We start from the raw sequence: 27460 nt of genomic DNA on the forward strand, positions 1-27460 counted from the left end.
AGTGTTACAAAATATGAGATCTCCCTAGCACGTTCAGTCATAGGTACTTGCCAGTATCCCTTTAACAAATCAAACTTACTTATGTACCTAGCCTTTCCGATCTTGTCTATGCAATCTTCCACGCGAGGGAGAGGGTAAGTGTCTGTTTTGGTTATCTGATTAACACGTCTGTAGTCGATGCAAAGCCGCTGTGACCCACCTGGCTTAGGGACTAAAGTGACAGGAGAACTCCACTCGCTCTGACAGGGCTCAATCATCTTGTGGTCCAACAGGTAGCCAAGCTCCTTCTAGATGAGAGGAACTTTCACTGGGTTCACACGGTAAGGAGGCAATTTAATTGGCTTTGCGTCTCCAACATCGACATCATGCATCAACACAGTGGTTCTTCCTGGAGTGGCACGGAACACTTGCGGGTACTCCTGCAGTAATGCCGAAAACTCCTGCCTTTCCTCGGGAGCTAGATGAGAAACCTTAGTCTGGAGATCATTCATGATATCAGGATTCTTCCCCAAACTATCACTCAGGCTCATGCTGCATGGGAGAACTTCACTTGCAGACTCGGGTGGAACAGCTACAGTGCAGACTGGGTTATTTTCGTCCCGCCTGTGATATAACTTTAGCATGTTGATGTGACAAAGTTGCTTGTTCTACGATCTGGTGTGGCGATGACATAGTTGACATCACTGAGTTTCTTCTCCACGAAATAAGGACCACTAAACTTGGCTTGAAGAGGTTGCCCATGCACTGGTAGCAGAATTTAATCTGATCTCCTGGCTGAAAGTGGCGTAACCTGGACTTCTTATCATACCAAGTCTTCATCTTCTCCTGAGCAGCTCCTAAACTCTCTCTCGCCAGCTGTAAAGCAGTGGACAGCCGTTCTTTGAACTTCATCACATACTCCAGCAGGTTGACGTCATCTTCCTCCGACAGCCAGCATTCCTTGAGTGACTTAAGGGGTCCTCTTACTTCATGGCCAAACAGTAGCTCAAAAGGTGAAAAGCCCAGTGATTCATTTGGAGATTCTCTTGCGGCAAATACAACGAATGGAAGACCTTTGTCCCAGTCTTTCTGATGTTCCAAACAGTATTTCTTGAGCATCGATTTGAGTGTTTGATGATATCTCTCCAACGCTCCTTGGGTCTGGGGATGGTAAGCTGAAGAGGTGATCTGGGTGATGCCCAACTCTTTCAGAGACTGCTTGAAAACATTTGATATGAAATTACTTCCCCGGTCTGACTGTACCTCCTTGGGTAGACCAAACTTTGTGAAGAACCCTAGCATTTCCTTAACCACGTTCTTTCCTGAGATACTTCTAAGTGGAATGGCTTCAGGATAACGAGTAGCCATATCAATCAGGGTCAACACATAAGAAAATCCTGAAGAAGTCTTAGGAAGAGGGCCCACAATATCCACCAACACACGGGTGAATGGCGCCTCAAAAGGAGGAATGGGAACTAGAGGTGCAACCTTTTCGGTCTGATTACACTTCCCCACAACTTGACAGGTGTGACAAGACTTACAATACCAGGAAACATCCCTGAAGATACCTGGCCAGTAGAAGTGTTTCAGAATGCGTGCCACAGTCTTACTCACTCCAAGGTGTCCTGCCAAACTGGAATCATGAGCAACTCTAATGATATCCTGCCTACAAACACGAGGGATGACAACTTGATGTACAACCTCCCATTCACAGTCGGCTGATGCTGTTGGGGGTCTCCACTTCCTCATAAGTACTCCTGACTTTATATAATAACAAGTAGAAGCACCGGCTGACTCTTCCTCACTGCAAGCAGAGTTAGCTAGACCTTTCAACTCAGGGTCAGCAACCTGCAACTCAACCAACTCTTGACGAGACAAATTATCAACACTACGGGGTACTGCCTCATCTGGTGAGTGGTCCAAATTAGCAAGAAAAGTGTCAGCTAGGATAACATCATCATCATCATTATCCTCTAAATCACCAGTAACTTTAGACTTAGCCCTAGTGACAGCACATGCAGAGAACACATCAGGGACATCACAATCCTGGGCCGCAGCCACTGGCTCACTAGACAACTGAGGAGCTGGACACACTTGACTTCCACCAATATCATTTCCAAGTAAGAAAGTTACACCTGACATTGGGAGTGTCTCAACCAACCCAACCATAACGGAACCATTAACAAAACCAGACTCTAAATTCACTCTGCACAGAGGGACAGAGAAGTAATTATTCCCTACACCTTGTAAGATTACAGTTTCATCAGAGGAATTAACATTAGAGCCTAGAACACTGGTCAGCATAAGGGATTGACAAGCACCTGTATCACGATATATTTGAACTGATTTCCTGTCATTACTGTCCAGAGGACTGACAAAACCATCAGACAGGAAATTAGCACATGAACTCTTGAGAGTGTCATCCACGTTACTGCTCAAAAGAGGAGCTCCATCATGAGAATTTAATTTACCCCTCAAAGCAGGTTTAGTTAACTCAGTTAAAGAATTCTGGAAACTCTCAAGGGTGGACACTAGACCAATTGACTGAATATTTAAAGACTCCTTTTTGTTCACATCACGCTGTCTCCTGAAACATTTCTCCGTAATATGACCAAGCTTACTACAATAAGTACATTTACTTTTTTGAAACCTAGAGGTGAAACTGGTATTTACTTCCTGAGAAACATCATCTTTATTCTCATTCCTGTTACCTGTACTCTGAGTAGAGGCAACGTACTTACTCTCAGCTTTCCTTTTTTCTTTAGAATATCTCTTGTGAGTGAGAACATATTCATCAGCTAAAACTGCAGCATCAGACAAATTATCTATTCTTTTCTCATCAAGATATAGGCTTACATCATTATTAATACACCTTTTGAAGTCCTCCAGCAAAATCATCTGCTTAAATTTTTCAAAATCAGAACCCACATTCTTAGAATTTAACCACTGCTCTAACAGATCGTCTTTGATTTTTGCATACTCAACATGGGATTGCTTATCTTGCTTATAAGTTGTCCTAAATTTTACTCTATAGGCTTCAGGAACAAGCTCATAGGCCTTAAGAATCAAGCTCTTAACTACATCATAATTATCAGATTGATCCTGAGGCAAAGATGCATAAGTTACTTAAGCTTTACTGGTGAGAACAGTCTGAAGGAGTACTGGCCAATACTTTTTGGGCCAATTAAAACCTGTAGCTACCCTCTCAGACAACTGAAAATACTTTGTTAAATCAGATTCATTAAAAGGAGGGACAATTTTAACATTTTTAGCCACATCAAAATCATCAGAGCTAGATGATCCAGTTCCACCTTGTTTCATGCGATACTCATGGTCTGCCTGAATCCTAGCAAGTTCAATTTGTGCCTTAGCCTGTACCTGTGCCTCCTGAATACGAGCATTTGCCTGAAATTCAGCCTCCTGAATACGAGCCTGAGACTCCGCCTCCTTAGCATTTGCCTGAAATTCAGCCTCCTTAGCACGAGCCTCCTGCAGAGCTAGCTGTAACTTAGCTATTTCAATCTGCGTTTGCTCATTTGGAGGAGTTACATTAAACAAGCTTTTATTAATCATGCTAACAATTTGATCTTCAGAATGATGAGAGTGAACAGCAATTCCCAATTGTTGAGCAACAAGCTTAAGTTCATTCTTTGTTCTGTTTTCTACATCACACACTGCACATTTGACAAAAAATCTTTGGCTTCATCAAGCGTAGTAATAGCAGACATCATGAATAAATCACAGTCACAAAATATCAAGCAATATCCTTATGATAATATCCTGAATATCCTGGCGAGGTCGCCAAATTTATGTCACGGAACAGAGAAAGATAATGTACACTTTAAGTGAGAATACTAAAAATCACTACTGTCCCGTAAAGTTCCAGGTTCAAAACAAAAGAGTTAGGTAAAATTACAAGTTAAAGTTTAATGCTCAAACTAACAACAAATCATTCAGGACTCATAAGGATAATGTAATGTCAAGAAAAGGTTAAATATATGGTTAACTGCAATAGCCTCTATTAACACGAAATTAGCAAGAGTAAATTTATCTAAGTAAGCCCAGATAAAATGAGAATACCAGATAATACTCAGTGAATGCAATATATATTATTACAGATACAAAATAATATTACCACTGGCTGACAATATGAATTACAAAAACTTTACTAGGCCTGTGAATCAACACCTTATGCTATACAGTAGAAGAACAAAATGTAATAACACTTATACTCAAATTACACAGCTGCTAGATGGCTGGAGACTTCCTGAGCACTCACAATAATAACAACTGTACAGGGAAGGACAGAGATGTGAGCAAAATGTGGAGTAGATCTAAGTGGCCATCAATGCAGAGACTGAGCTCATTATATAGCGGCCGGCAGAGATTGATACAACTTGTAAGAAGTACGAGCAAATGAAGCCAGAGGGGACAAAGAGTTGACACTCCTGCACTGAACAACAGAAAGAACGACTTACTCTACTATAAGGGAGGAGGGGGGGAGTGAGGTAGAACACGCTCGTGATCAAACATGCAGCATACTGTACGTTAGAACTACACAAAGGATGATGAAATCATAGGCTATGTAACTATATATATATATATATATATATATATATATATATATATATATATATATATACATATATATATATATACAGTATATATATATATATATATATATATATATATATATATATATATATATATATATATATATATATGTATATATATATATATATATATATATATATATATATATATATATATATATATATATATCGATAAGACTTATTTGGCTTAGGATAGAGCCCTCGGATTGAAGACATGAAACATTCTCCCTTAATTCCTACTACGACGGAAAATTTTATTCAGAGTAGGTAGGAGACAATACTTGAGTGAAATGTAAAAAAAAAGTGTGTGTGTGTGTGTGTGTGTGTGTTGGGCAAAGTATTATATTTCTGCTTTGTAATATCTAATCACTGCTGAGGGTGACTGAGGGTGGTTCTATTGCATAGGCTAATCAATAGGAGAGAGAGAGAGAGAGAGAGAGAGAGAGAGAGAGGGAGAGAGAGAATATGTCTGTGTGCTCGTATGTATGTGAGTATGTATTCTTTGTTCGGTTCACACATATGTGCTTATACAAATCTACGTTTTATATCATTTTATATTTACTTAGACCCAATTAAGTAGCTCCGAAACACTCCATTTTATTTTATTTCTGTCTTTAATTTTGAAGCATCGTCTCTCTCTCTCTCTCTCTCTCTCTCTCTCTCTCTCTCTCTCTCTCTCTTTCTCTCTCTCTCTCTCTCTCTCGTCTGCATGCCTTTGCCCGCTCAATCTTAAGACACCTTGTACATTTTACAACACCACAATTTCTTTTGCTTCTTCTCTTTCTTCATCTTCATATTCTTCTCCGCCTTATTCCCCAATCGTGGCTTCCTGCACTTTCTAGTCTCCTTTGCAGTCTTTAATTTGCTGTGCTGTGTCCTCCTCCCTCATACGCATTTCTGTCATATCGCCACATGCACGTACCGTCTCTCCATCTGTCTTTCCTATTTAGTCCTCACTGCATCTTGCACCACATGTCACACCACGCCATTCCACGCCAGGCCACGGCACTCCCCCAAGTTACTCTTCCCACACCACATTACAACACAGCATGATACCCTCTCCTACCTTTCTCGCAACACACCCCACATCACACCATACAACACCACACAACACCAAAATACCCTCTCCTAACTCTCGTAACTACCTCTTAACGCACCATACCACACCACACCACCCCTCAACAAAACACACCCTCTCGTAACACTCTCTTCCAATATTTAAGAGGCGCATGAGAGGCTGTTTTAATTAATGGAAGGGAAGAGTAAACGTCGGGTATCGGCACCAATTATACGGCTGATGGAGGTGTGTGTGTGTGTGTGTGTGTGTGTGTGTGTGTGTGTGTGTGTGTGTGTGTGTGTGTGTGCGTGATTTATATTTATGTTGGTTGTTTGTGTTTTCATCTGGTATTGGAATCGGACATTTTTATTTTATTATTATTATTTTTTGCCATTATAGGACGATTGTATTTAGCTTGGGAGGGAATTTTGCGAATGGGGGGGGGGGTGTAGTGTATATGTAACGTTAATAAATCCAGCCATTATATTAGTTGAAAAAAAAATATCTGGGAATAGCAAGAAAATAAATTTAAAAAAAAGAAGAAGAAGTAAGTCATAGAATTACAGGTGATTTGACACTGATTTTCGCCACTCATTACAAAGTCACGCTTGGATTTAAGTATGTATATGTGCAATTTTTAAGCACATAGGTTTCGTATTTTGCTTCAGAGTCTTTTCATTATACATACCACCTGCATTAGCGAAATTTTACTGACCATAGCATCGAAAAAGTAGCTGCTACAGCATCTGTTAGTGGAAAATGGTGGTGGTGAGATGACAATGGTGGATTTTGCTCAAGGTGGCTGTCGGATACAGTGTGGCCCTGTTTTACCGCTCCTTTTAACTTCTGGGGTTCCAAACTAGCGAAGCAAGACTCCAATACCTTTGACAGTATTGTTTGTTTAAAGAGGGTGTAAAAGAACTACTTTGGGAAACTGTATATTGGCAGGTCAGTTTGTTGTCTTGGTTGGTCCATTATAGTATGTAATTCATGCAATACTATGAGATGTTTAATTTTTGCTCCCTCATGACATTTTCTTTTCCCCAGGAGGGCTCTCAAGGTGAAGGTGTTAGAAACCACCTAATGATTGTTTTTCTCTCTCTCTCTCTCTCTCTCTCTCTCTCTCTCTCTCTCTCTCTCTCTCTCTCTCGTGGCTTAAGAATTAACAGCAGCATTTGTTACACTGCTAGTATCCTGCTGCTGGTACTTAGTTGTGGTAGCAGGCAGCCTTAATTGGTCGATTTGCGGCTCCACCCAACACCATTAACCTCTGCACTGCTTGGGTACCTCGCACACGGATTAAATAGTTTGGTACACTTTAAGCAGTCTAGAATAACCGCTTGACTGCCTGCATTTCATTCAGATGAATAGTAATCGTCTGTTAATAATTCCTTCATTATAAAAGTCTCCCCGAGCCTAAGTGAAATAATTAAGGTTGAATTAATTAGGAGGGTTTATCGTACTGAGGAGTTTAAAGGGGACCCTCTAGCCTTTACAATACGGAAGTCTCTCCTAAGCTGAGTAAGTCTTATGAAAGTGGCACAAATGGAAAATAATAGAGGCTTCATCGTAGTAAAGTGGTTAAGGAGTATAAGATAACTTTTGACTTTATGTTGAAAGAAATAACTAAAGGATGGGTGCCTGCCAACACTGTCAATTCAAAAGAAAGTTTAACAAAAGAAATCCAGACTCAAGCTTCGTTCATAGGGAGATGCCTGGCCACATTGCATATAAGAGAATGCTGGTTATAAGCACAGGGAATATACAGACCGGAGAACACAATTTTGCGAGTCGTTCAGAGGTGTGTTGTACAGTCGAGAACAAAAATTCGCTTAATATTTCACCGCATCTCCTCCCTGTCTCCTTCCGCTGTCTGTTATTTATAAGTTGGGAGGCATGGTATGTGTCTCTGCCCATTATTGTCTTCACAGTAATACGTCTGGTATTACTGTGATAGACTCGGTGCTGGAGAGGGAAGTCTTCCTGTGGTGATATGAGACGGGTCAACTGCTTGGATATGCAGACGTCCTTCTACTGCTTCCCTATCTCCCGCAAGGAGGATGGTGAACTGCAGAAGGGTAACTTAACCTGCAGCTCACGAGTTTCACATTTCAGATCAGCCTGGGCCAAAAGAAAAAAAAAAGATGAAGTTAATGTTACACAGCATTAAAGAAAGATAAAGAGAGAGAGTTAGAGATATTGGCATGCCAACACGAGTCCACAGCACCCAGCAAGGCAATAATCAGCCACGGAGGGCATGATGGCGCAGTACAATCGTGAGGTAGGACGAGCTTATCATGTCATTAGAGTATACCCCCCGTGATATATTGACAGGGAGAGAGACCCGACCCGTAGGCGTGTTGGCGTAAGGGAAGGTATTCTGGAAGGATATTAACACTCACTCTTAGCTGAAATTAAATCGTCTGGCCTTAACTGCCGTAGAAAACTAGAGTCTGGTTATTACAAAAAAAAATTAACCCATTCGGTATTATTATTATTTTTTTTTCGCATTTTCTAGACAGTTTTTTCAACTTAGGCATCACCTTTCGATTCAAGGTAACAATGAAGACTATATATCTAAGCATTCTGGTGTCACCAGTATATCCTAAGCCCAACAGGATAGTTTAGGAAGATTACAGTGAAAACTATGTCCTCTGGCTTAGAGTTAAGAAAAACCAGCGGCTGCGGAACAGGCCCTTAATCTCGAGAATTTTTTATGAATAGGGCGGCAGATTCGCGTGTATTGTGTGGTATCAGGGCCTGTGGGAGATGGCGGCTTAAGGGGAGTAATTATGGCTAAAGAGCGGTGTGTTTATTTCAGTGAGAAGAGGGTAATTTGGCCAGGTGAGGGATGGGCCATGCGTTGGCCACTCTACCATATGGCGCAAGAGAGGGGGAGGGTGGGAAAAGAGAGGAGGGGATTTTAGGGGAAGGAGATGAGTTGGTGTAAGAGGAAGAGGCTACAGGAAAGAGAGACGGGGTAGAGAAAGAGGAAAACTAGAGAAAGATCGGACTGATGTGATGGAGATGGGAAGAGGGACATTGACGGTAGAAAGAAAGTGGGGGTTAGAGAGATTGGGAGGGAAGGAGAGGAGCTGTATTAAGAGGAGACAGGAGAGAAGAGGAAGACTGGAGTTGGGGAAAGGGTGGTTGAAAGGAGACTGGGGGGAAGGCAGCAAGCGGAAGAGGGGGCTGTAGGAGGAGGGAGAAAGGAACTAACAGAGAGAGGGAGGGGGAAGTGTACAGGAGGGGAGTGGTAGTTGGAAGAAGGGGGGAGGAGCTAGCGAGAAGGGGGAGAGGGGTCCATCGGTACAGGAAGAAAATAAGTTAGCAAGGGACAGGAAAGGAAGACGTGCGGGGTGAGTATGGCTGGTGGAGTTGGGGGGGAAGGTGAATCACTCTGAAATTACATGCTCACTCCTCATACGAGCTTATGATTGATAATAAAAGCGTGACTGATAAGGAAAGCACTCTAGCATTTCCCTCATTATGCCTTCCAAACGTTTATTTACTTTCCTGTGGCCATATAACTTTCTTAAGCTAAAGTTATGTATAAAACTGTCCATTTATGCTTTTATCTCCACTCGCAGGGCTACCAGACACTTCACAACAAAGTAGAGCAGCGAAGGTAAATAGTAAGCACATAAAGCCATTTGTGAATATAGTTAACTGTTGTGGAGATATTTATCCTGCAGAGTGGCCAAGGTGTTCCATAAACGCATCCCTAAGCCCCTTTTTCAGGTCTAGGTTGGATCATCATCATCGTCGTCGTCGTCATCGTTAAGGAAGTACAAATTTTGCTGATTGTATATTCTTTTGTGTGTGTGTGTGTGTGTGTGTGTGTGTGTGTGTGTGTGTGTGTTGTTACGGAACAGAGAAAACTGTCCCGCAAAGTTCCAGGTTCAAAACAAAGAGTTAGGTAAAATTACAAGTTAAAGTTTAATGCTCAAACTAACAACAAAACATTCAGGACTCATAAGGATAATGTAATGGCAAAAAACAGGTTAAATATATGGTTAACTGCAATAGCCTCTATTAACACGAAATTAGCATGAGTAAATTTATCTAAGTCAGCCCTGTTAAAATGAGATACCAGATAATACTCAGTGAATGCCAGATATATTATTACAGATACAAAATATTAGTAATGACGGCTGACAACAAGAACCCTACATAAATTACAAAAACCTTACTAGGCCTAAGAATCAACCTTACGCTACACAGTACAAGAAAAAAATGCAACAACAGTTATACTCAAATTACACACAGCTGCTAGATGGCTGGAGACTTCCTGAGCACTCACAATAATAACAACGGTACAGGGGAGGACAGAGATGTGAACAAAATGAGGAGTAGATCTAAGTGGCAATAATGCAGAGACTGAGCTCATTATATAAGGGCCGGCAGAGATTGATATAACTTGTAAGAAGGACGCGCAAATGAAGCCATGGGGACAAAGAGTTGACAATCCCGCTCTGAACAACAGAAAGGACGACTTACTCTACTATAACGGTAGAAGGGGGGACTGAGGCAGAACACGCTCGTGATCAAACATGCAGCATACTGTGCGTTAAAATTACACAAAGGATGATGAAATCATAGGCTATGTAACAGTGTGCATAGGAAAATACATATATCGAGACAGCAAAAAATCAAGGTGTAATATGCAGATTAAACTTCTAAGCAATCCCAACCCTAATACTACGGCCCCAGAGCACCTGTTAATTAAAACCAGGTGGAGGTGGTGCGTGGCAGGTATTATTAAGTGAATCAGCACCTTAGTTTTTTTTACTAACTATTGTTTATCAGGCTCCTCTGGGAGGAGGTTAGCTTGATAAATGGATGGCCTTGGTACCTTTACTTTCAACTCTCTCTCTCTCTCTCTCTCTCTCTCTCTCTCTCTCTCTCTCTCTCTCTCTCTCTCTCTCTCTCTCTCTCTCTCTCACTCACCACCCTTCCCTCCACCTCTCCATCTACTCCCTTCTCCCTCTCTTCTCTCCCACATTTTACTCCTTATCCACCTTGTCCTCTCCCATTCCACCATTCTCTCCCATTTTCTCCCATGCATACCCTCCCAACCTCCACTTTCACTGTACCATTTGTTTTAATTTGCATAGTGTAGTACGTGTGCCTAACGAGACCATTAAATTGTGTCTTGCCTTTACTACCAATAACTCCATCGCTACCAAGTAACGATCCCCTTCTTTCCTACGACACACCACTCTGTTAAACTGTATCCTTCCTTTATCACTCCATCCCAACTCAGTAACGACCCCGTCTACTGTACTTCTCTACAACATTCTGATTTAGACAATACTACAACCACGAGTACTACTACTACTTACACTACTACTGCTGCTACTACTACTACTACTAACGCTGCTGCTGCTGCTGCTTCTGCTGCTGCTGCTGCTGCTGCTACTACTACTACTACTACTAATAATAATAATAATAATCTGTTCGTCCTTTAATCGCTACCAAACCAAGGGCCAAAGACCCTTGGACCAATATATATTCTGAATCAGGGTGACAAAAGGATGGTTTTATGGGGGTCAAAATTCAGATCTGGGTCATTTGAGGACACCGGTGGAGTGGTCGCCTTTTTTTTGGCCCGGGCAACGCCGGGTACCCCTGCAGCCCAGTTTTTGGCATGGAGATTCAGAGGGTCTCCAGTTCGGACATAGGCTATGTGAGGTTGACCTCCGAGGTCAAATTCATATGAAGCCACCGGTCGGAGATCATTTGAGGTCACCAGTAAAACACGCTCGAACGACCGGACCCAGCAGTCCAATTTTTGTAATGGAGACTCACATGACCTCCAGTTCGGACATGGCTATATGAGGTTGACCTCCAAGGTCATTTGAGGTCACCAGTCTGAGGTCATTTGAGGTCACCAGTAACTGTAAACATGTGCACACAAATACTGCACGTTAGTCTGCGAAAGCTGAAATAGAAGTTCCTGGACCTCTTACAATCTCTCTTCAAAAGCATAAGAGGTACACTCGGGGAAAGACTCACCTGATACACCAGCTAACACGTGAATCTGAGACAAGTGATACTGAAGCAGGTGCCGTATTCTCACCTACATGGTAACAGTGAGTGGGGAGGAGAGGGTCTGGGGGGAGGGGATGGTTCTGTTGAATCTGTTTAATATCCTTACGACCTCTTGGTCCCATGTAATATAATAATATAACACAGCATTACCGTCTTTATATATTCTTCTTGATGCTCGTTTCAAAAATAATACTCAATGATAATTGTATCTAATATCACTGATATATACTAAAGATATACTGTATATTAAACTGATTTTTTGATAAATTTGGAATTCACTATATAACATGTCATTAATAAATCTATACACACACAAGCTGAAATGACATACTCTGTAATACCCACAGTAGCCTACCATTGAATATCATGATGAGTCTTAACTTTATACTTCCAGCAAATGTTCACATGTGAATGACGTTTACATGAGATTACTTAAAATCTTTATAAATGTTGCACCATGACGGTACGTCAGAAGCATAATGATGTTGTGACGTCAGCGATGCAAACCCTCCTCCACTCACCCCACCCCGACGCCTCTTCTCCGCACTCATTGTTACCATGTAGGTGGGATCTTGGCACCTGCTTCGGTATCGCTTGTCTCAGATTCACGCGCCAGAGGGTGTATCAGGTGAATCTTTCCCCAAGTGTACATGGTCTTTCTCGAGTAGAAAGAAAGACTGAACTAGATCAAATAGGATTAGAGTGTGCGCCTTTTTTGACCCGGGCAAAGCCAGGTACCCCTACTAACAATAATAATAAAACATTCGTTCACAAAAAGGATATGTTATGACAAAGAACCTGTTTTTGAGAAATGAATGTTATTCTCTATTCTCGAAGAGTAATCTTCTGTGTGTGTGTGTGTGTGTGTGTGTGTGTGTGTGTGTGTGTGTGTGTGTGTGTGTGTGAGAGAGAGAGAGAGAGAGAGAGAGAGAGAGAGAGAGAGAATGTTGCGTTTCTTGTTCCTGACACCCATTCTTTATTAACATTTTTTTTTTATAATCCCATCCTTTTGAAAGCCCCTTAAGGACCTCTAAGTGGGAAAGCGGACAAACGAGGCAATTAGCGCCAGACTGAAACCTTAGAAGAGTTTGGTTATTAGTTCTGATCAGAATGGAATTTAGGCGACCCTGGAATACAGGTGTTAAATGGAGCAGGTGTTTATTAGATCAGGTGTTTCTAGCGAAGGTGTTAATGTAAGTTATGTAAATAGTGTTAATTAGTTCAGGTGTTAAACTGCCCTTGTGTTAATGAGGTCAGGTGTTAATTTTTCCTGGTGTTAATTTTGAATGGTGTTACTTATATCGGGTGTTAATTGTCAGGTGATAATAGCCAGGTGATAATTATGCCAATTGTTATTTATATCAGGTGTCAATTGTCATGTATTAACTATGTCAGGTGTTAATTTTGACAGATGTTAAATAGTGTAAAGTGTTAAGTAACTCAGGTGCTAAGTAGAGCAGATGTTCATTACTGCTGACGCTGAGTAAGAGCTTTTGAAATAGACTGTCCCAGACGGCCATCTGAAGTGATGTGGAGGGAGAGATGAACAAATGGAAGGATGTGTAGAGAGGCTGATGTTGTGGGAAGAGTACAAAGAAACACCTAATGTCAATTGGCCTATTTGAGCGAATGGAAAATGAGATATTGGCCAGGGGAGTGTATGTCAGTGAAGTGGATTGGAGAAGGAGAGGGAGACACTGAGATAAGGGCAAAGAGAAGATGGAAAAGGGGTCGTTATTCAGTAGGGACAGAAACGCCCTTTTGTTGAGGTCACCCCTCCCAGGATGAGGCGCAAGGCAGATGAGTGAGTGAGAAATAATTGGTGTAGCTGTAAATTATGGTCGTTTATTGTAGGTGATAATTAAGGCATGGCAAGGTCATAGAGGGGCGACGGCTGGAAAGGGCAAGACGGATTAAAGAACAGGCAAAACAGAGCAAAGCTAAGGATAGGTGAAGGAACAGAGCAAGGGTGAGGTTGGGGATGAAGGTAGAACAGGACGGGTTTGAAAGTTGGATAGGACAGGTCAGGGCAGGGCAACAGGACAAGACAGGACAGGGAGGAACAACAGGGCAAGACAGGGCAAGACAGACAAGTGACAGGACAAAAGAAGCACACCGGTAAGAAAGGGAAAAAAATCTGGGACACCTGGCCGCGATGGAGTTTATAATGATCACTACGAGTTTTGTCAGGTCTATGTTGTTGGCATAAGATAGTTGCGGGGGTAGGATTCTCCAAGCAGGTCTGTAAAAATGCGTAGAGGTCCTCCCTGTGGTATTTATAACTCAGAACACCAAGTTTTTTTTTTTTTTTTTTTTTCCTGCCGGTTCAAAGGGTAATTTTTGAGTCATTCGTTCGTCATGTCGTATTCCAAGACGTTAAAGTGTTCGCATACTTTCTTAGCTGGATTTACAGGAGGCCCAACACTGCTGTAGGATGGAGGGGGGAGGGAGGGACAGAACAAGAGAGGGAGGGAAGGGGGGGGAGGGGATGTGGCAGTGAGTGGTAATCGTCCGTGTGATGTGCACGGCGAAACTCGGTCAATCACTGTCACCAATCATCAGCCAACGAGTGCACGAGATAAAGACACTGCAGAGAGAGAGGGGGGAGGGAGAAGAGGGATGGTTGTATGGAAAGGCGAGGGGATTTAATGGAGGATGAAATATAGTTTTCGGGATACGATTGCCGTGAGTCAGAAGTTTAAAAATATTATACCTTTTTTATCATTTAATTTTAAGTTTAATTTATTCATAAAATACGTCATTACCATGTCATTGCAGTGATCAGTTCGTAACCTCATTTCCTACTAAGCACAGCGGGCAAGATTCAGAAACAGAAAAAAGGGAAGGCACAGTCGCAGGAGAATTATCAACTTGGTGCTCTGTGGAGGGAGTCAAAGGGCATTGGTCCTTGCTCTCATCACTCAGGCATTCAAAATTCTCAACTTCCCGGCGTTAAGTGGAACAGGTGTTAATCAGATCAGGTGTTAACTGTCCCAGGTGTTAAAGAAGGTAATGGAAATCAGATTGAGTACTTCCTGTTACTGACCCCAACCCTTTTCATGTGTGTCTCCATAGTTGAGTTCCCTCAACTCAGTACATACGCTTGTTTATATTCCTAAAGGAATATAAACAAGCGTATGTACTGAGTTGAGGGAATGGGGAATATCATAGATCTAAGTGAAAGCAAGAGTGGCCATGCAACTCTAATGATAAAAAGAATCACACCGGAATACTTAACATGTGAGCAGCGATATGAAGAGCAGTAAAAGTGTGATATTTCGAGAGAGTCTGTGAGAAGTGTGAATGTATATTACTACTGGCTGAATTTCCTAGTGTGATAATATATTAGGTGTAGTGACCATTGAAGTTCATCCTTTTGAAATAAGAGACTCCGTGGTATTCTTTCTTAAGTGATTTATTTTGCGTTATTTTGCACATTACGGCGTAATATTCTGTAATGCGTTATTGATATCTTTTTAATATTTACTTAATTTCCACTGGTATCATACCAATCGATATCAAAGTGCAATGTACAAGATAAGTTGCTTGGAAAAAAGTGTTTAGAAACTGCCTGCACCAATAAGAATACGGCCGATAGATTTCAGAATTTCTCTCTCTCTCTCTCTCTCTCTCTCTCTCTCTCTCTCTCTCTGTTGTTTTCCTTTATACATACAAGAGAATGTAAGTATGTAATAAGCAAAACTAAATCATTTAGGAAAACGTGCCATAAATGTCACTATGAATCAGGTATTGATGCATCCCCCAGCACAAACGAGGTATTGTGTTGCAGATGAGCGCAACTGCAAGGCTTGTGTGTGTTGTGTGTGATGGATCATTGATATGTGTGCCTGTGTTGAGGGTGAAGATATGTGGATCGGAGGGGTGTGGAGTTACCTCATTAACAATTTCCGTGCGATCACACCTTTGTACAATTCCAGAAGAGAAAATGCCCGTCTCTCTCTCTCTCTCTCTCTCTCTTTCTCACCTGTTCCCTGCTGTGTCTTGACTCACCAGACTATCTTGTTGCCACCACTGTATCGCAGCCCACTTCATTCGTCATTATTTTTGTCTAGTTCATACATTCAAGTATTTCTCAACTTTTTCTTTCGTTATCCTCTCTCTCTCTCTCTCTCTCTCTCTCTCTCTCTCTCTCTCTCTCTCTCTCTCTCGTGTTATTGTTATTGTCCTTCCAAACGCCACAGCCTCACGTCTTTATTTCCGGACCAATTCACCTGAAAATTACTGTGCATTTAACCGAGTCTGATATTTCGAATTGTCTTTCTCGGATTTACGACTGAGTCCATAAAATTACCTTATAGCCCAGACTCTGTAAAAAAAGACAGGCGTAGAATCGCAAGACGGTAATAACAACCATCCAGATAGTGGCTTGTGTTCTGTATAGTTTCCAACGCATATAGGGTAGAAGTGAGTTTATTTCGAACGAGACCTCTAGCCTGTTTGTTTTGTGATCCTATTCGTTAATTACCGATACATATATTTACAGTACAGTCAGATACAAAAGTCCGTTCTCCTTTCCTCTGTATTAATCTCTGAGGACGTAGACACTTGAATATGACGTAGTTAACTGAGGTATAGCCTACATAAGCATTTATCTGTGGTTGATAAAATGCATCCCTATCCACTACGTCATATTCAAGCCTCGGTGAATCCAGTAATCAGAAAGAGACGGGAGAGGCGAACGAACTTTGGTATTTGACTGTAAATATAAAAACAAAGTTTTGGAAGTGTCATACATTTGCTCGCAGTGTTGCCTCTGTCTAGGGTAGTCTCATATTTATTTCCCTAATGCTTCACTGTTTTAGCCAGTTTTAAGGAGACCATGTAAGGCTCATATTCGTCTTTTGTCAGTCCTGATCAAATGACCAGGTGCGTCCGTGGCAGGTACATGTTTAATTAATGCAGCACATGGATCAGGTGGCGATATACCATTAAGACGTGTCAGTGGTTAATGAATGATGTCAAACACTCATTATGGATAACCTGACTGAGAGTGAACCCTTTTATGCTGATGGGGCGAGTGTACTATCAAGAATGATTATATTTGGCGTGATTGTTATTGATTTTGTTTGATAGAGTTTGGGAGGGAACAGTGGTAGATTATAGGAGCAAACAATACACCGACTATTGTTCAACTTAGTCAGTAGAGGAATCGCTAGGATTTTGGACAGACATACGAGCAGTCATGGTGTTGATCCAGCTTATAACTTACGATTTGGTCAGTAATGTGATGTACTTTATGCTCGTTTTACTTTAACTTGGTCTATAATTGCCCTCTTCCCATCGAGAATGCCGAGCTGTAACAATAGAATAATCGTAGAACATGATGTTAGTCAGGAAGAAGTGCCATGGAAAGAATGTAAAATCGTAGTATCGTCCTTTTCCTTCACTGACCTACGTGATATAAGCTGCAAAAGAACGAAAATCTTGACCAAGTTAAAGTGAGACGAGTACAGTATCGAACAGTTCCCTGCAAGCCGGTGATTAGTGTGCTAAACTCTTCAATAATGCATCTTATTTACCTTGTTATTACTTTCCCCACACGACTATAAAGCTTAGGAGAGACACTGGGTGAGGGAAGGGTTAGAATCAAGTCCCACTAACCATACAGGTATTTTCCAACAGAGGCTCATCGTAAGTTAAGAAAAAAAAAAAGTCTTGCTACCTAGGTCCAAATTTTAAAATACGTTCCCTGACTGAAGTGGCTGAGATACATAAAATCGTCTTGTGTCAGCCAGAATAACACCCAGAAGAAGAGTTTACTGATATGGCTTTCCCTTTCACTTTCCCTTGGCTGAGTAAAGTTATCCACTATCAGCCAACACAAAATTCCAAAGTGTGAGTCAGCCGCTGGACGGGGTAACAATGTAATCTTAGGACAGCTGTGCGGAGGGTGAGGTGGGGGAGGGGAAAACAGGACACGCACGCACGCACGCACTCACGATCCCACCCACCAAAGCACGCACGCACGCACACACACACACACACACACACACACACACACACACACACACACACACACACACACAGGGGGAGAGAGAGAGAGATTGTTGGAACGATGCTTAGGGTCAAGAGTCATCGAAAGCCTCTCTCTCTCTCTCTCTCTCTCTCGTTTTATTCTTGCTACTACACGACATTTTACTTGGTACAGGAAAGTGTCTAAATAATGAAAAAAATTGTCTAAACACCTCCAGTTCGAAAAATCTCTCCTAAACAAACAAACAAACAAAAAAAAATCTGATGGTAGTAAAAATAAACCAACAGTAGAAAAATGTTAAGCTCTTCAGTTGGATGGTACAGTCAAAGACAAAAGTCGTGTCGCGGTTTTGTCCGAGGATTAAGTGAAACACTTGAAACATTATGAGAGCTCTACCACAGTTACATGTTCGTGGTTGGCTAGCCTGACTTAGTCAAGCTTCATATCCGCTGCTGATGGGATGACGGTATGAATGAACCCATGAAATTCCGAAGCCTTAACATCGACTCGCAAGAATTGCTGATTCCAAACTTCGTTATGAGAGACGAAATGCCAACGGTTAGGCGATGATCACCTGACATTTCATCTTACATCTTACCACAAAACGTCTAGCAGACCTGCTTTACCATGGTATGGAGAGGTCAAGCAACATGCATCCAACTAACAGGAATATGAGAGGTGGCATGATCTTCCTTTATTTACAGGAAATGAATCCTGAACAGAAAGCTCAAACATTTGGTACAGGCATAACCATAGAAAGGTGGATTAGGATTTCAGAAGGAAGGCACAACGGAGAACCGTCATCATTCAGGTCGTCCTCGTTTTACCACAACACTACAGGACGAGGAAATAATCACAACGATGGAAGCCGCGCCCGCAAGCAGTGCTCACGCCGTAAGAAACGAAGTGCACCTAGAATGAAGCACACGAACAGTTGTATGTAAACTTCGGTCGTCTGGTTTATGTGTTCGAACTCGTCCGTGGGATTCAGTTTGACAGCCACTCTAAAAGAAAAAAAATCATTTATAATAGAATAACTGTTCTCATGTGTTGAATACTACAGTAAAGTGAATTTTGTTTTACAACACTTAAATAATGTCCCAGGACATAATGATCAACTTTATTAGTTAATTTACAGTTAATAAAGATGGAGAACTGACTTCCGAACACCTATTAAGCTAACTGACTTATAACGATAATGTTGGCATAAAAAAAAGATGACAAACTCATCAATACTAAATAAAAACAGCAGTCAGAAAGATTTAACAATTACCTAGTTTAGTTTCGGTATGTTACAAAAAAATTATATGCTGGCGTCCACAGGCTGGTCACCTGGAGCAAATGGCAACTCAGTCAGTGCTACCAACCGATCGTTCGACACAGAGCAGACCGCTCCAAAACTATAGTCTTTCAGCAGATATTACCATCAAATTTCACGACACGACTTTTGTCTTTGACTGTACATTATTTCATTTTTCCAATCTCAGACGGTTTTTTTCATCTTCGGACAGACTTCTGGAATTGGTAGGGGGTTTGATATACAACCCTAAAGAACCCCTTCACGTCAGAAGATAATCCCCAAGATGAATAAAATCGTCTGACGGTAGCAAGAATACTTTTTAAAAGACGCCATTTTTCCTCCAAAGCGTTGAATATTAAAAGTGATCTGACTCGTAAGAACTCGTGCCGGGACGGGAAAAAAAAAAAATAATAATTCAGCCCAAATACGGCATTCTAATAACTCCTGATGATTTTATACTGGATAAACTTCTCGAAATGAAGGGGTTGCACTCAGCTTTGATTAACCCTTTTACTGCTACAGGCTATGCTTCATGTAGTAAAATCGTCTGGTAATAAAATGTAGTGTGTTGTAAGTACTGCAGTAGTGCTAGGCTACTATCCATTTCAGAGGCGGAGTTGCGCTGTTTATCGCAAATATCTCCTAAACGAATCGTTGGATCAGTATGGTATTTCAACACACTACTTTTGACATCCGGGCCTAATTTATGACCCTTAAACCATATTGCTATTTATGTTATGTGAGGAGTTTACTCGTGAAAAATAACAGAAAGTCGAGTAGTCATGTTGACGCATTGGAAGGAAAGTGTTGCCCCCCCAACACCCTCCCAAACTATTCCTTAACTACCCCTACTTCTCCCCCTTCTCGTCCTCGTTATCCCTCCTATTCTCCCCGAGCTCCTCGCCTCCTTCATCACTCTTGTGTCCCTCCCTCATTATCCCAGCACTGTATTATAATGTAAGAATGTTATGTAGTTGTAGACGTATTGATATGATTATTTGCAATGGATGCAAGTCGTATTTCGCGTAGAAAGTACTGTACATCAGGATGATTACGTACATGTAATATAAGCTATGCCTATATGTTTGCAGTGTTTATGGTCAACCATTGAAATTCACGAACTACAAATTGTATCACTTGTTGCCTGAACCTTCTCGGAGAAGTTATTACTATTATTACAATACTGTGTATTCATCCTAAAATGTGAACATGGTCCAGTTGATATATATATTGTTAAATAATATTACTAATGTATGATAAGTATATACATACTGTCATATTCAAATATTATGTATGCAATTAGAATGAAAAAAGAAAACGGAAGTGCAAAGATGTGAGAGGGATGGTGTGACTGGGAGTGAAGAGGGAAACGGGGAGGGGGTGAACGCGATATTGGGGGGTAGGGAAGGAATGGTCAGAGGGTTGTTCAGGGTGTTATAGTGGAGGAGCTACCCCACACAGTCGCACTCGTCCGATTTTGTATAACACCTTAGATTTGATGACTGGATTAGGCTTAATATCCTTCAGTAAACTCCTAATGTAACATATGTAGCAGTATGGTTTAAGGGTCATAAATTAGGCCCGGATGTCAAAAGTACTGTGTTGAAATATCATACTGATCCAACGATTCGCTTAGGAGATATTTGCGAAAAACAGCGCAACTCCGCCTCTGAAATGGATAGTAGGCCTTTGGGAACGGACTGCTAAACCTATGCCAAGGTTGGACGCAAGAAAAATATAAATTGTGAAAAATGTTTAATAGTTCTGGTAAACAAATCGGGGCCCTCTTTCTGGGCACCAAAATGTGAAAAATATTTTAGGTATACAAGTCGGTATCCCTGTCGGGCACCGCTATGTAAGAAATTTCTGGTAAACAACTCGTAGGTCGTTACTCTTCCATAAAGTTGTCTTTAAGTAAATCAAACAAGTCTCATAGAGTTAGGTGAAACGTAACTTAACCTTAACTCACCTACAATAACTATTTCTCTTCTATCTTATAGCTAATCCTCCCTTGAATTGGCCAATTCGTAATGGTTACTTAGCTAGTGAAGAGGGAGTGATCTATAACCGATGACGATGGGCTGCTTAGTGTAATTGCTTGAGCAAGCAAGCGTCCTTAAGGTGCGTATGTACAACCGTGCTAGCTTGAGTGTGACTAGGAACAGAGTGTTAACTAACTCCACAAGGTCTGGGAGCAGAGTGAGCAGTGTTGCCAGATGGTGCAGAGGAAATTTCAGGAGAAAATTGCCAAAAAATTCAGTAGATATAGATAAAAATTCGGTAGACACACACCAGTATATATATATATGCACCATATTGGTACTTAACATATTTATTTCTGGAATCAATTTAATGAAATTAAGGCAGTGCCAACTGCCGTGCCGAATTTCTGACTGACTAGGAAATGCAGGTCTGCCAAATATTGTTATGTCAAGGCACTATATTTACAAATAAAAAGCAATTGAAAAGCGCTGGATTCGATATTGGCAGAATTACTAACTAGTTAACCTTACAAACTTAACATCCAAATAAATCAACAAAATATTTTGAGCCTTTAGGCCGTTATATTAGGTCTCGTGGATGTGTGTTCCTCATTGTCTGCAACTCATCCCCGAGCGTTCAGTCTCGTCACCTTCCTGTACACACCAACGTGTTTAATAAGAACGGGTGGCAGTCGGCAGTGGCACACGCACATTGCGTACAGAAAACGTCACAACACCGGCGATTCCAGTCCTCCCTAACCCCTCCCCTGAACCTCCCTCCCTCCCTCCCTCCCTCCCTCCCTCTCTCTCTCTCTCTCTCTCTCTCATATTTAGCTTTTATGGATTTTCAACTGCCGGGAAGCATAATTTCTGTAGATTTTCTGGAGAACCTTTCAAAATTCAGTAGATTAGAGCAATAATTCGGTATTTCTTGAGATCCATCAGAAATTCAGTAGATCTCACGATATTTCGGTAGATCTGGCAACACTGAGAGTGAGTGAATGCGGCAAGCCCCAACTCTTCATCGAATTGTGGGTTGCCAACTGTTATTTAATTACAGTACTAAATACAGTTAGATTACATCATAATATGTACAGGGCGAATCTAACAAATTAATCTTAGTTTTACTTAAACTAAAGTTAGACCAAATATTTCCTTAAACTGTGTAAATATCTTAATTCCACATCTGCTTAACACGATAATCTTTCCCTACTCGCCACGTCATCTAACGCGCAGACGCAGTTTAGGTCAGTGGAAAATTCCATATAATTACATGTATTTACAATGTATAGTTGTCCACAAGGGTTAAACGCAGTAGCATTTAATTTATCAATAACAAGAATTATTAAACAGAACGTAATTTCTGGGTTATAAAAACCGCTTGAACAATTGACAACGGTCTCAAGTTTTCCTCTGCCTTTAACCAGGGATAACTATAATAAAAGTAGAGAGTGCAACTGCTTTGGGGGAAAATATTTCCCACATAAATAAACTACAGAAATATATCATAGTGGTTACCTCTTCAGTCCGATGACGTATTTCCCGGTTTGTTATCGCCAGACAGGTTCACTGAGTCCAGGAAAGACTTCTGCCTGTAGTTAGGAAGGGATGATGAAAGTTAGACCTGACCCTTTCAGTTCGAAATGTCTTTTAACTGCATAAAATCGTATGGTGGTGGCAAAAAGTAAAAACAGCCTAACTCTGGCTCTGAGAAATTAACTGCATAATTAGTAGTTTACTAAACACCCTATGCTACACATCAAACACCCCTAACTTAAGTAGCATAACTTTTAGCTTGCAGGAATAAATCGGTAGAAAACATAACAGTACTGAGTGTTAAATCATAAAAATTGATAAAGTTTGAACAGTCTCGTGCCGAGATAAGAAAATTAGCTGCATGGTTAGTCAAGTGTGAGCAAATACCCTTTTTTGTCTCTGTTTTTCGTATATGCTGGGCGGGTCGTAAACTGAAATGAGAGTCCATTTTATTCATGCGATATATGCATCATATTCGCACCGCAAGCAACATGGCTGCATCCGCTCTGAAACTGCTTTGGGGAAAGGGATAATCCTGTACTTATGCATTTTTTTTTATTCGGTATTGAAATTTATCATTGTTATTGTTACTTTTATCATTTTCATCATCATTGTCATCGTCATCATCATCTTCATCACTATCATCATCATCATTATCATCATTGTCATTGTTACTTTTATCATTTTCATCATCATTGTCATCTCCATCATCATCGTCACCGTCATCATCATCATCCTAATCTACTTTCTCATATGATAATTAACCTTGACACATGTGGCCATATACTCTACTCTTTACCCAGAACAACCTTTGACACACAGATGCTTATCATGAGTCACATCTGGCTCACGAATGGCACCTGCCGGTCGTGATAAGTGTACAGAGAAGGGGGGAAAGTGTTAAGAAAAAGTGCGTTCTGTAGTCAAGGATGAAAATTTGCTTAATATTTCAATCTGGCATCTAGGTTTCCTCGGCTGGCCAATATTCCTGAGCCGAGAGAGGCTTGGTGTGTTTTTCTGTCCACAAATGATAGTTTTCATTAATGTCATATAGGAGAGTGACGGATATGTCTGAAGTGTGAAGTAGACGAAGTGGAACTTGTGCCTCCGACTCTATATTTATGATTCGCTTCCAGTACACAGAGGCGATTACATGACTATATGAGCGTGTACAGGAGTGTTGTGTGCTGTTCGATAAAGTGGATCGCTGCAGAGGAAGGGCAGATACCCATGGAGATTCGACCCTTTCACGATGTAGCGTCGGGCATGGAAGGCCTACAAGCACCTCATTATGAATTCAACTTTAATAATGCACTTGAATGATCTTTTGCAATTACTTGTATTTTAGTAAAATGGACAGTGCTTGCAAAACTGAGAGAGAATTAACCCATAAGAAAAGAGAATGATTGCTGTAAGCGGGTAGGGTCATGCTAGATGATGCTACTCGCCACTGAGAGTTCTCCCGAGGTCCAGAGGGTAAGAAACTACCTCGATTACTGTGCCGTATTTAGAATCAAACTGGCAAGGAAGAGATATTGAATTTCCAGCGTCACTCCACGAGACTGACCCTGTGCAACATTACAGCAGGTGCAACAAAATCAACATAAGATCGAAAAATTGAAGAAACATTAAAGGACCCCACAAACCCTGGGAAATGATCAAGCAGAGGGCATAAGTAGAAGATTTAAGTACAGGGAGAAACAGCTCATCAGGGGAGAGGTGAAGTGGCACACTGGAGAGAGGGGAGGGTAGAGCTGTGAGGCGGGAGGCTGGGCCTGGCGTAGACGGTCAGTTTAGTGGAAGAGCTGGTTGAGTGAGGATGTACGCTTTTCTCCTCCATCCGATCACACCACACTTGGACTCTGTTTTCACCCCGTCCGCTCTTGGATAAATTTTGAACTTTTGGTGCATTTGTCTGTTACAGTATACAGTATACCTCAGAACTTTGAGCGTATCTAGCATTTAATTCTACATTCTTAGTCATACAGTACCGATTTAATATTGAATTTTAGACTCATAAAAGCGCACATGGTTAATCTTATTTTATATTTGTCTGTCGACTCTAAGCACATCTGATATTTACATGGTGAATCCAGCACTTACATCTGAACTCTTAGCCACGTGGCTATTAAACTTCGTCTTATCAGATTAATGCGGTGCAAGGAATGGGTTAGCCACTTGGAAGTGATGCATGTATTTTCTCCAGCATGACCTTCTAAGGGACGCAGACTCCTTATGGAGGAAAGAAATTGCAGAAAAAGAATAGATGTCTCCATGGACTAAAGTGCTGTTTATCTTGCAGGTACTGATAGCAATTGCGTCTAAATATAATGAGATACCAGTTGAGTTTAAAGACAAGTGAGACACCAGAAAAAATTTAAAGATAATGAGGTACCAGTACTGATATATCGATAAGTAGAGGCTGGTGAAGGTGTAGCGACGTAACAATGATTCCGTCAAAGAAGCCACGGATGGAGTGCCTAGACGGAGGTACAACCACCTTGCTGGCTGGTGATGCAGTGGACAGTAACAACAACCGAAGTGACACCTGTGGATCGACTTATGGTGACAGGAAGAGCGACCATTACGACAGCAAACACCACGGCAACACATATCACGAAAACGATCACTACGACGGCACGCATCACCAAAGCCATCTTTGCGACAGCAAACACCAGGACAGAAAGCATCAAGGTCAGGGTCGGGTGGGCGTGGGCTGTAGGCGGCCAAGGGTGTGTGCTGTCAAGTACCAGCTGAGGCCCAGGTCACTTAAGTCGCGTTACTTGCGTGACCCTGACTGGAGCCTGCAGGATGCCTTGGATCATAAGCCGCGTACACCGCCGTTGTCCAGGTACCGCAGGAAGACTGCTAACGCCCGCGAGAGATATCGTATGCGGCAGATCAACAATGCCTTCGAGAACCTGCGTGGCATGCTGCCCTGGTGGGTGTGCCAACGCTGGGCGGCCACCGACATGACCAAGATCGCCACCCTGAGGCTGGCCTCAGCCTATATCAGGTCCCTGCGGGACATTCTGGACGGCAAAGCCCCCCAGGACACCTGCGGCTGGGTCCTCTCCAGCATCTTTGGTGAGGAACGCAAGTCCCAACAACTAGAGGTCATCTATGTCGATGCTGATGGCGTCCCCAGTAAGGTGAAGCCGCAGCCGCAGCAGCAGCAGCAGCAGGTGGCCCAGGACACGGACCTGTTCAAGCTGCTATGCGGCGCCGGAGAGGCCACACCACTGGACGACCTAGATACGTTTTCTGCGGGCCCGTCAGACTCACTCACCGACCCTGTTAAGATGTTCATCAACTGTGACCCGGACATCCCATGGCAGCAGCAACAACAAACGCTCGTCACTTGACATCCCCTTACATACTACACACGCACACATACACACACGCACAAGCACACTTGAACCGTGTTTGCTTATCAGACAGTGGCTAGGTGGAGAAAAATTATCATGACTGATGTAGTGGTTATGACACAGACAGTGGAGTAGGAGTACAGTACCTGACAGTGTTCATTTTCTCAACTGTGTTCATGGCCCATTCATTATTTTTCTTATCGTCATCATCAAAACCCTTCTAACTCAATTTTCCACTAATGCAATGAGTTAGATTACAGAAATAGAAATAAGAAAGTATGTGTACAGTACAATCTCGTTCATAAGTAGGGATACACAACTGCTCGTATTATCAACTGTAGTGTCCACCGCTGATGAGATACGGAGCAATTTCAGTTACTGCCTGGTACACTGCTCATCACTGCACCAGGCAGTAAGAGAAATAGTGCCACATCTCACGTGCAGTGGACCTTACGTATGACTAAACGGGTTGATGTGTATCCCTTATTACGAACGCGGCTCTCCTTCTCAGAGTCATGGAGTTTATTTTTCTAGGAATTTTGTGTTATATATCTGAAATTAAATGTATGGCCATATTCTCAAAACGGAGATATAAGGCAGATGTATGCAAGCCCCAAATTCTGGCAGTCATTACGCATGTTGTGGATATTAGATGTGTTTAGTCCACCTGCCACACTATAGAGCGCATTTATCATCGAGGTAGTGAAGTTAAACAGTTTCCTCTCATCTCAGACTTCACAAATGGCTCTCAGAAATTAGAGACTTACTTACATCGTACTGTATTACAGATTATAAAAAAATGACATATCTTAAATCTTTTCTTTACGCTAATTACAACGCGGTCTTATTTTGATTAAGAAGAACTTGTCCTATTAAGGGAGATAAAAATGATCTAATCCCTTCATAATGAGATATCTTTATCAGAGCAAAATTGTGCCTGGCGTAAGCAACAATAAAAAAAGAATAAAGGAGGACCAAACATGAGGTTAGTTGATGTGGTCTGTTTGCTTCAGTGAACGTACAGTAGGCTACAGCTGCGGTCAATAATCCCTTTACACGTCTGAAATTCCGAAATAATGGAGAGATTACAACCCGTCCATCCCGTTTAAGTATTGTTAGTTAATCCAAGATATCATTAGGCTTTGGCACGGTTTTGAGGCAGTGTAAACGAACTAATGACAGCAACTGAACATGTATATTTCTCCTGCTGGCTTTAGTGATACTTGTTTCTTTTTGTAAATGTTTATGCAGAGCATAGATTATATTTTATGGTAGCGTAACATGAATTAGAGGAGTAATGCTCCTGTGTTAAATATATTTTCACTGTAGTTAGGGTAAAAACAATCCTAACAAATTCACTGACGTCTTAGGTTACAGTGTCACCCGTATTCTCGTGAGTTTAGGAGGCTTCCTGGCATCTTTAACTTTATTTCCTTATCTATACTCTGTTTTCATCGAGGCGAAGATGCACTTGACAGGTTGGTCATGATTAGCTGAAAGCATCAATACTTCATAGTCTCTTTCCTTGTTAGCATTATTAATTAACAACATATATCTGAGGGGGAAATCTGGGTTA

General features: G+C 41.6%; 1 protein-coding gene across 1 annotated transcript; it reads left to right on the forward strand.

Moving 5' to 3' along the window:
• Positions 1-24963: 24963 nt before the first annotated feature.
• Positions 24964-25881, forward strand: LOC145393372 (uncharacterized). Its single transcript, XM_080267469.1, has one exon. The coding sequence runs from the start codon at positions 24964-24966 to the stop codon at positions 25879-25881; it is 918 nt and encodes a 305-aa protein (XP_080123595.1).
• The last annotated feature ends 1579 nt before the right edge of the window (positions 25882-27460 follow it).

This window comes from Coenobita brevimanus, chromosome 24 (genome assembly GCF_032717465.1).
Source record: "Coenobita brevimanus isolate Jiangsu-jjx chromosome 24, ASM3271746v2, whole genome shotgun sequence".
NCBI classification, from domain to species: domain Eukaryota; kingdom Metazoa; phylum Arthropoda; class Malacostraca; order Decapoda; family Coenobitidae; genus Coenobita; species Coenobita brevimanus.

Bases quoted from the DNA above. Each gene is read 5' to 3' on its own strand.
- LOC145393372 (XM_080267469.1), top strand. From the start codon at position 24,964: ATGATTCCGTCAAAGAAGCCACGGATGGAGTGCCTAGACGGAGGTACA.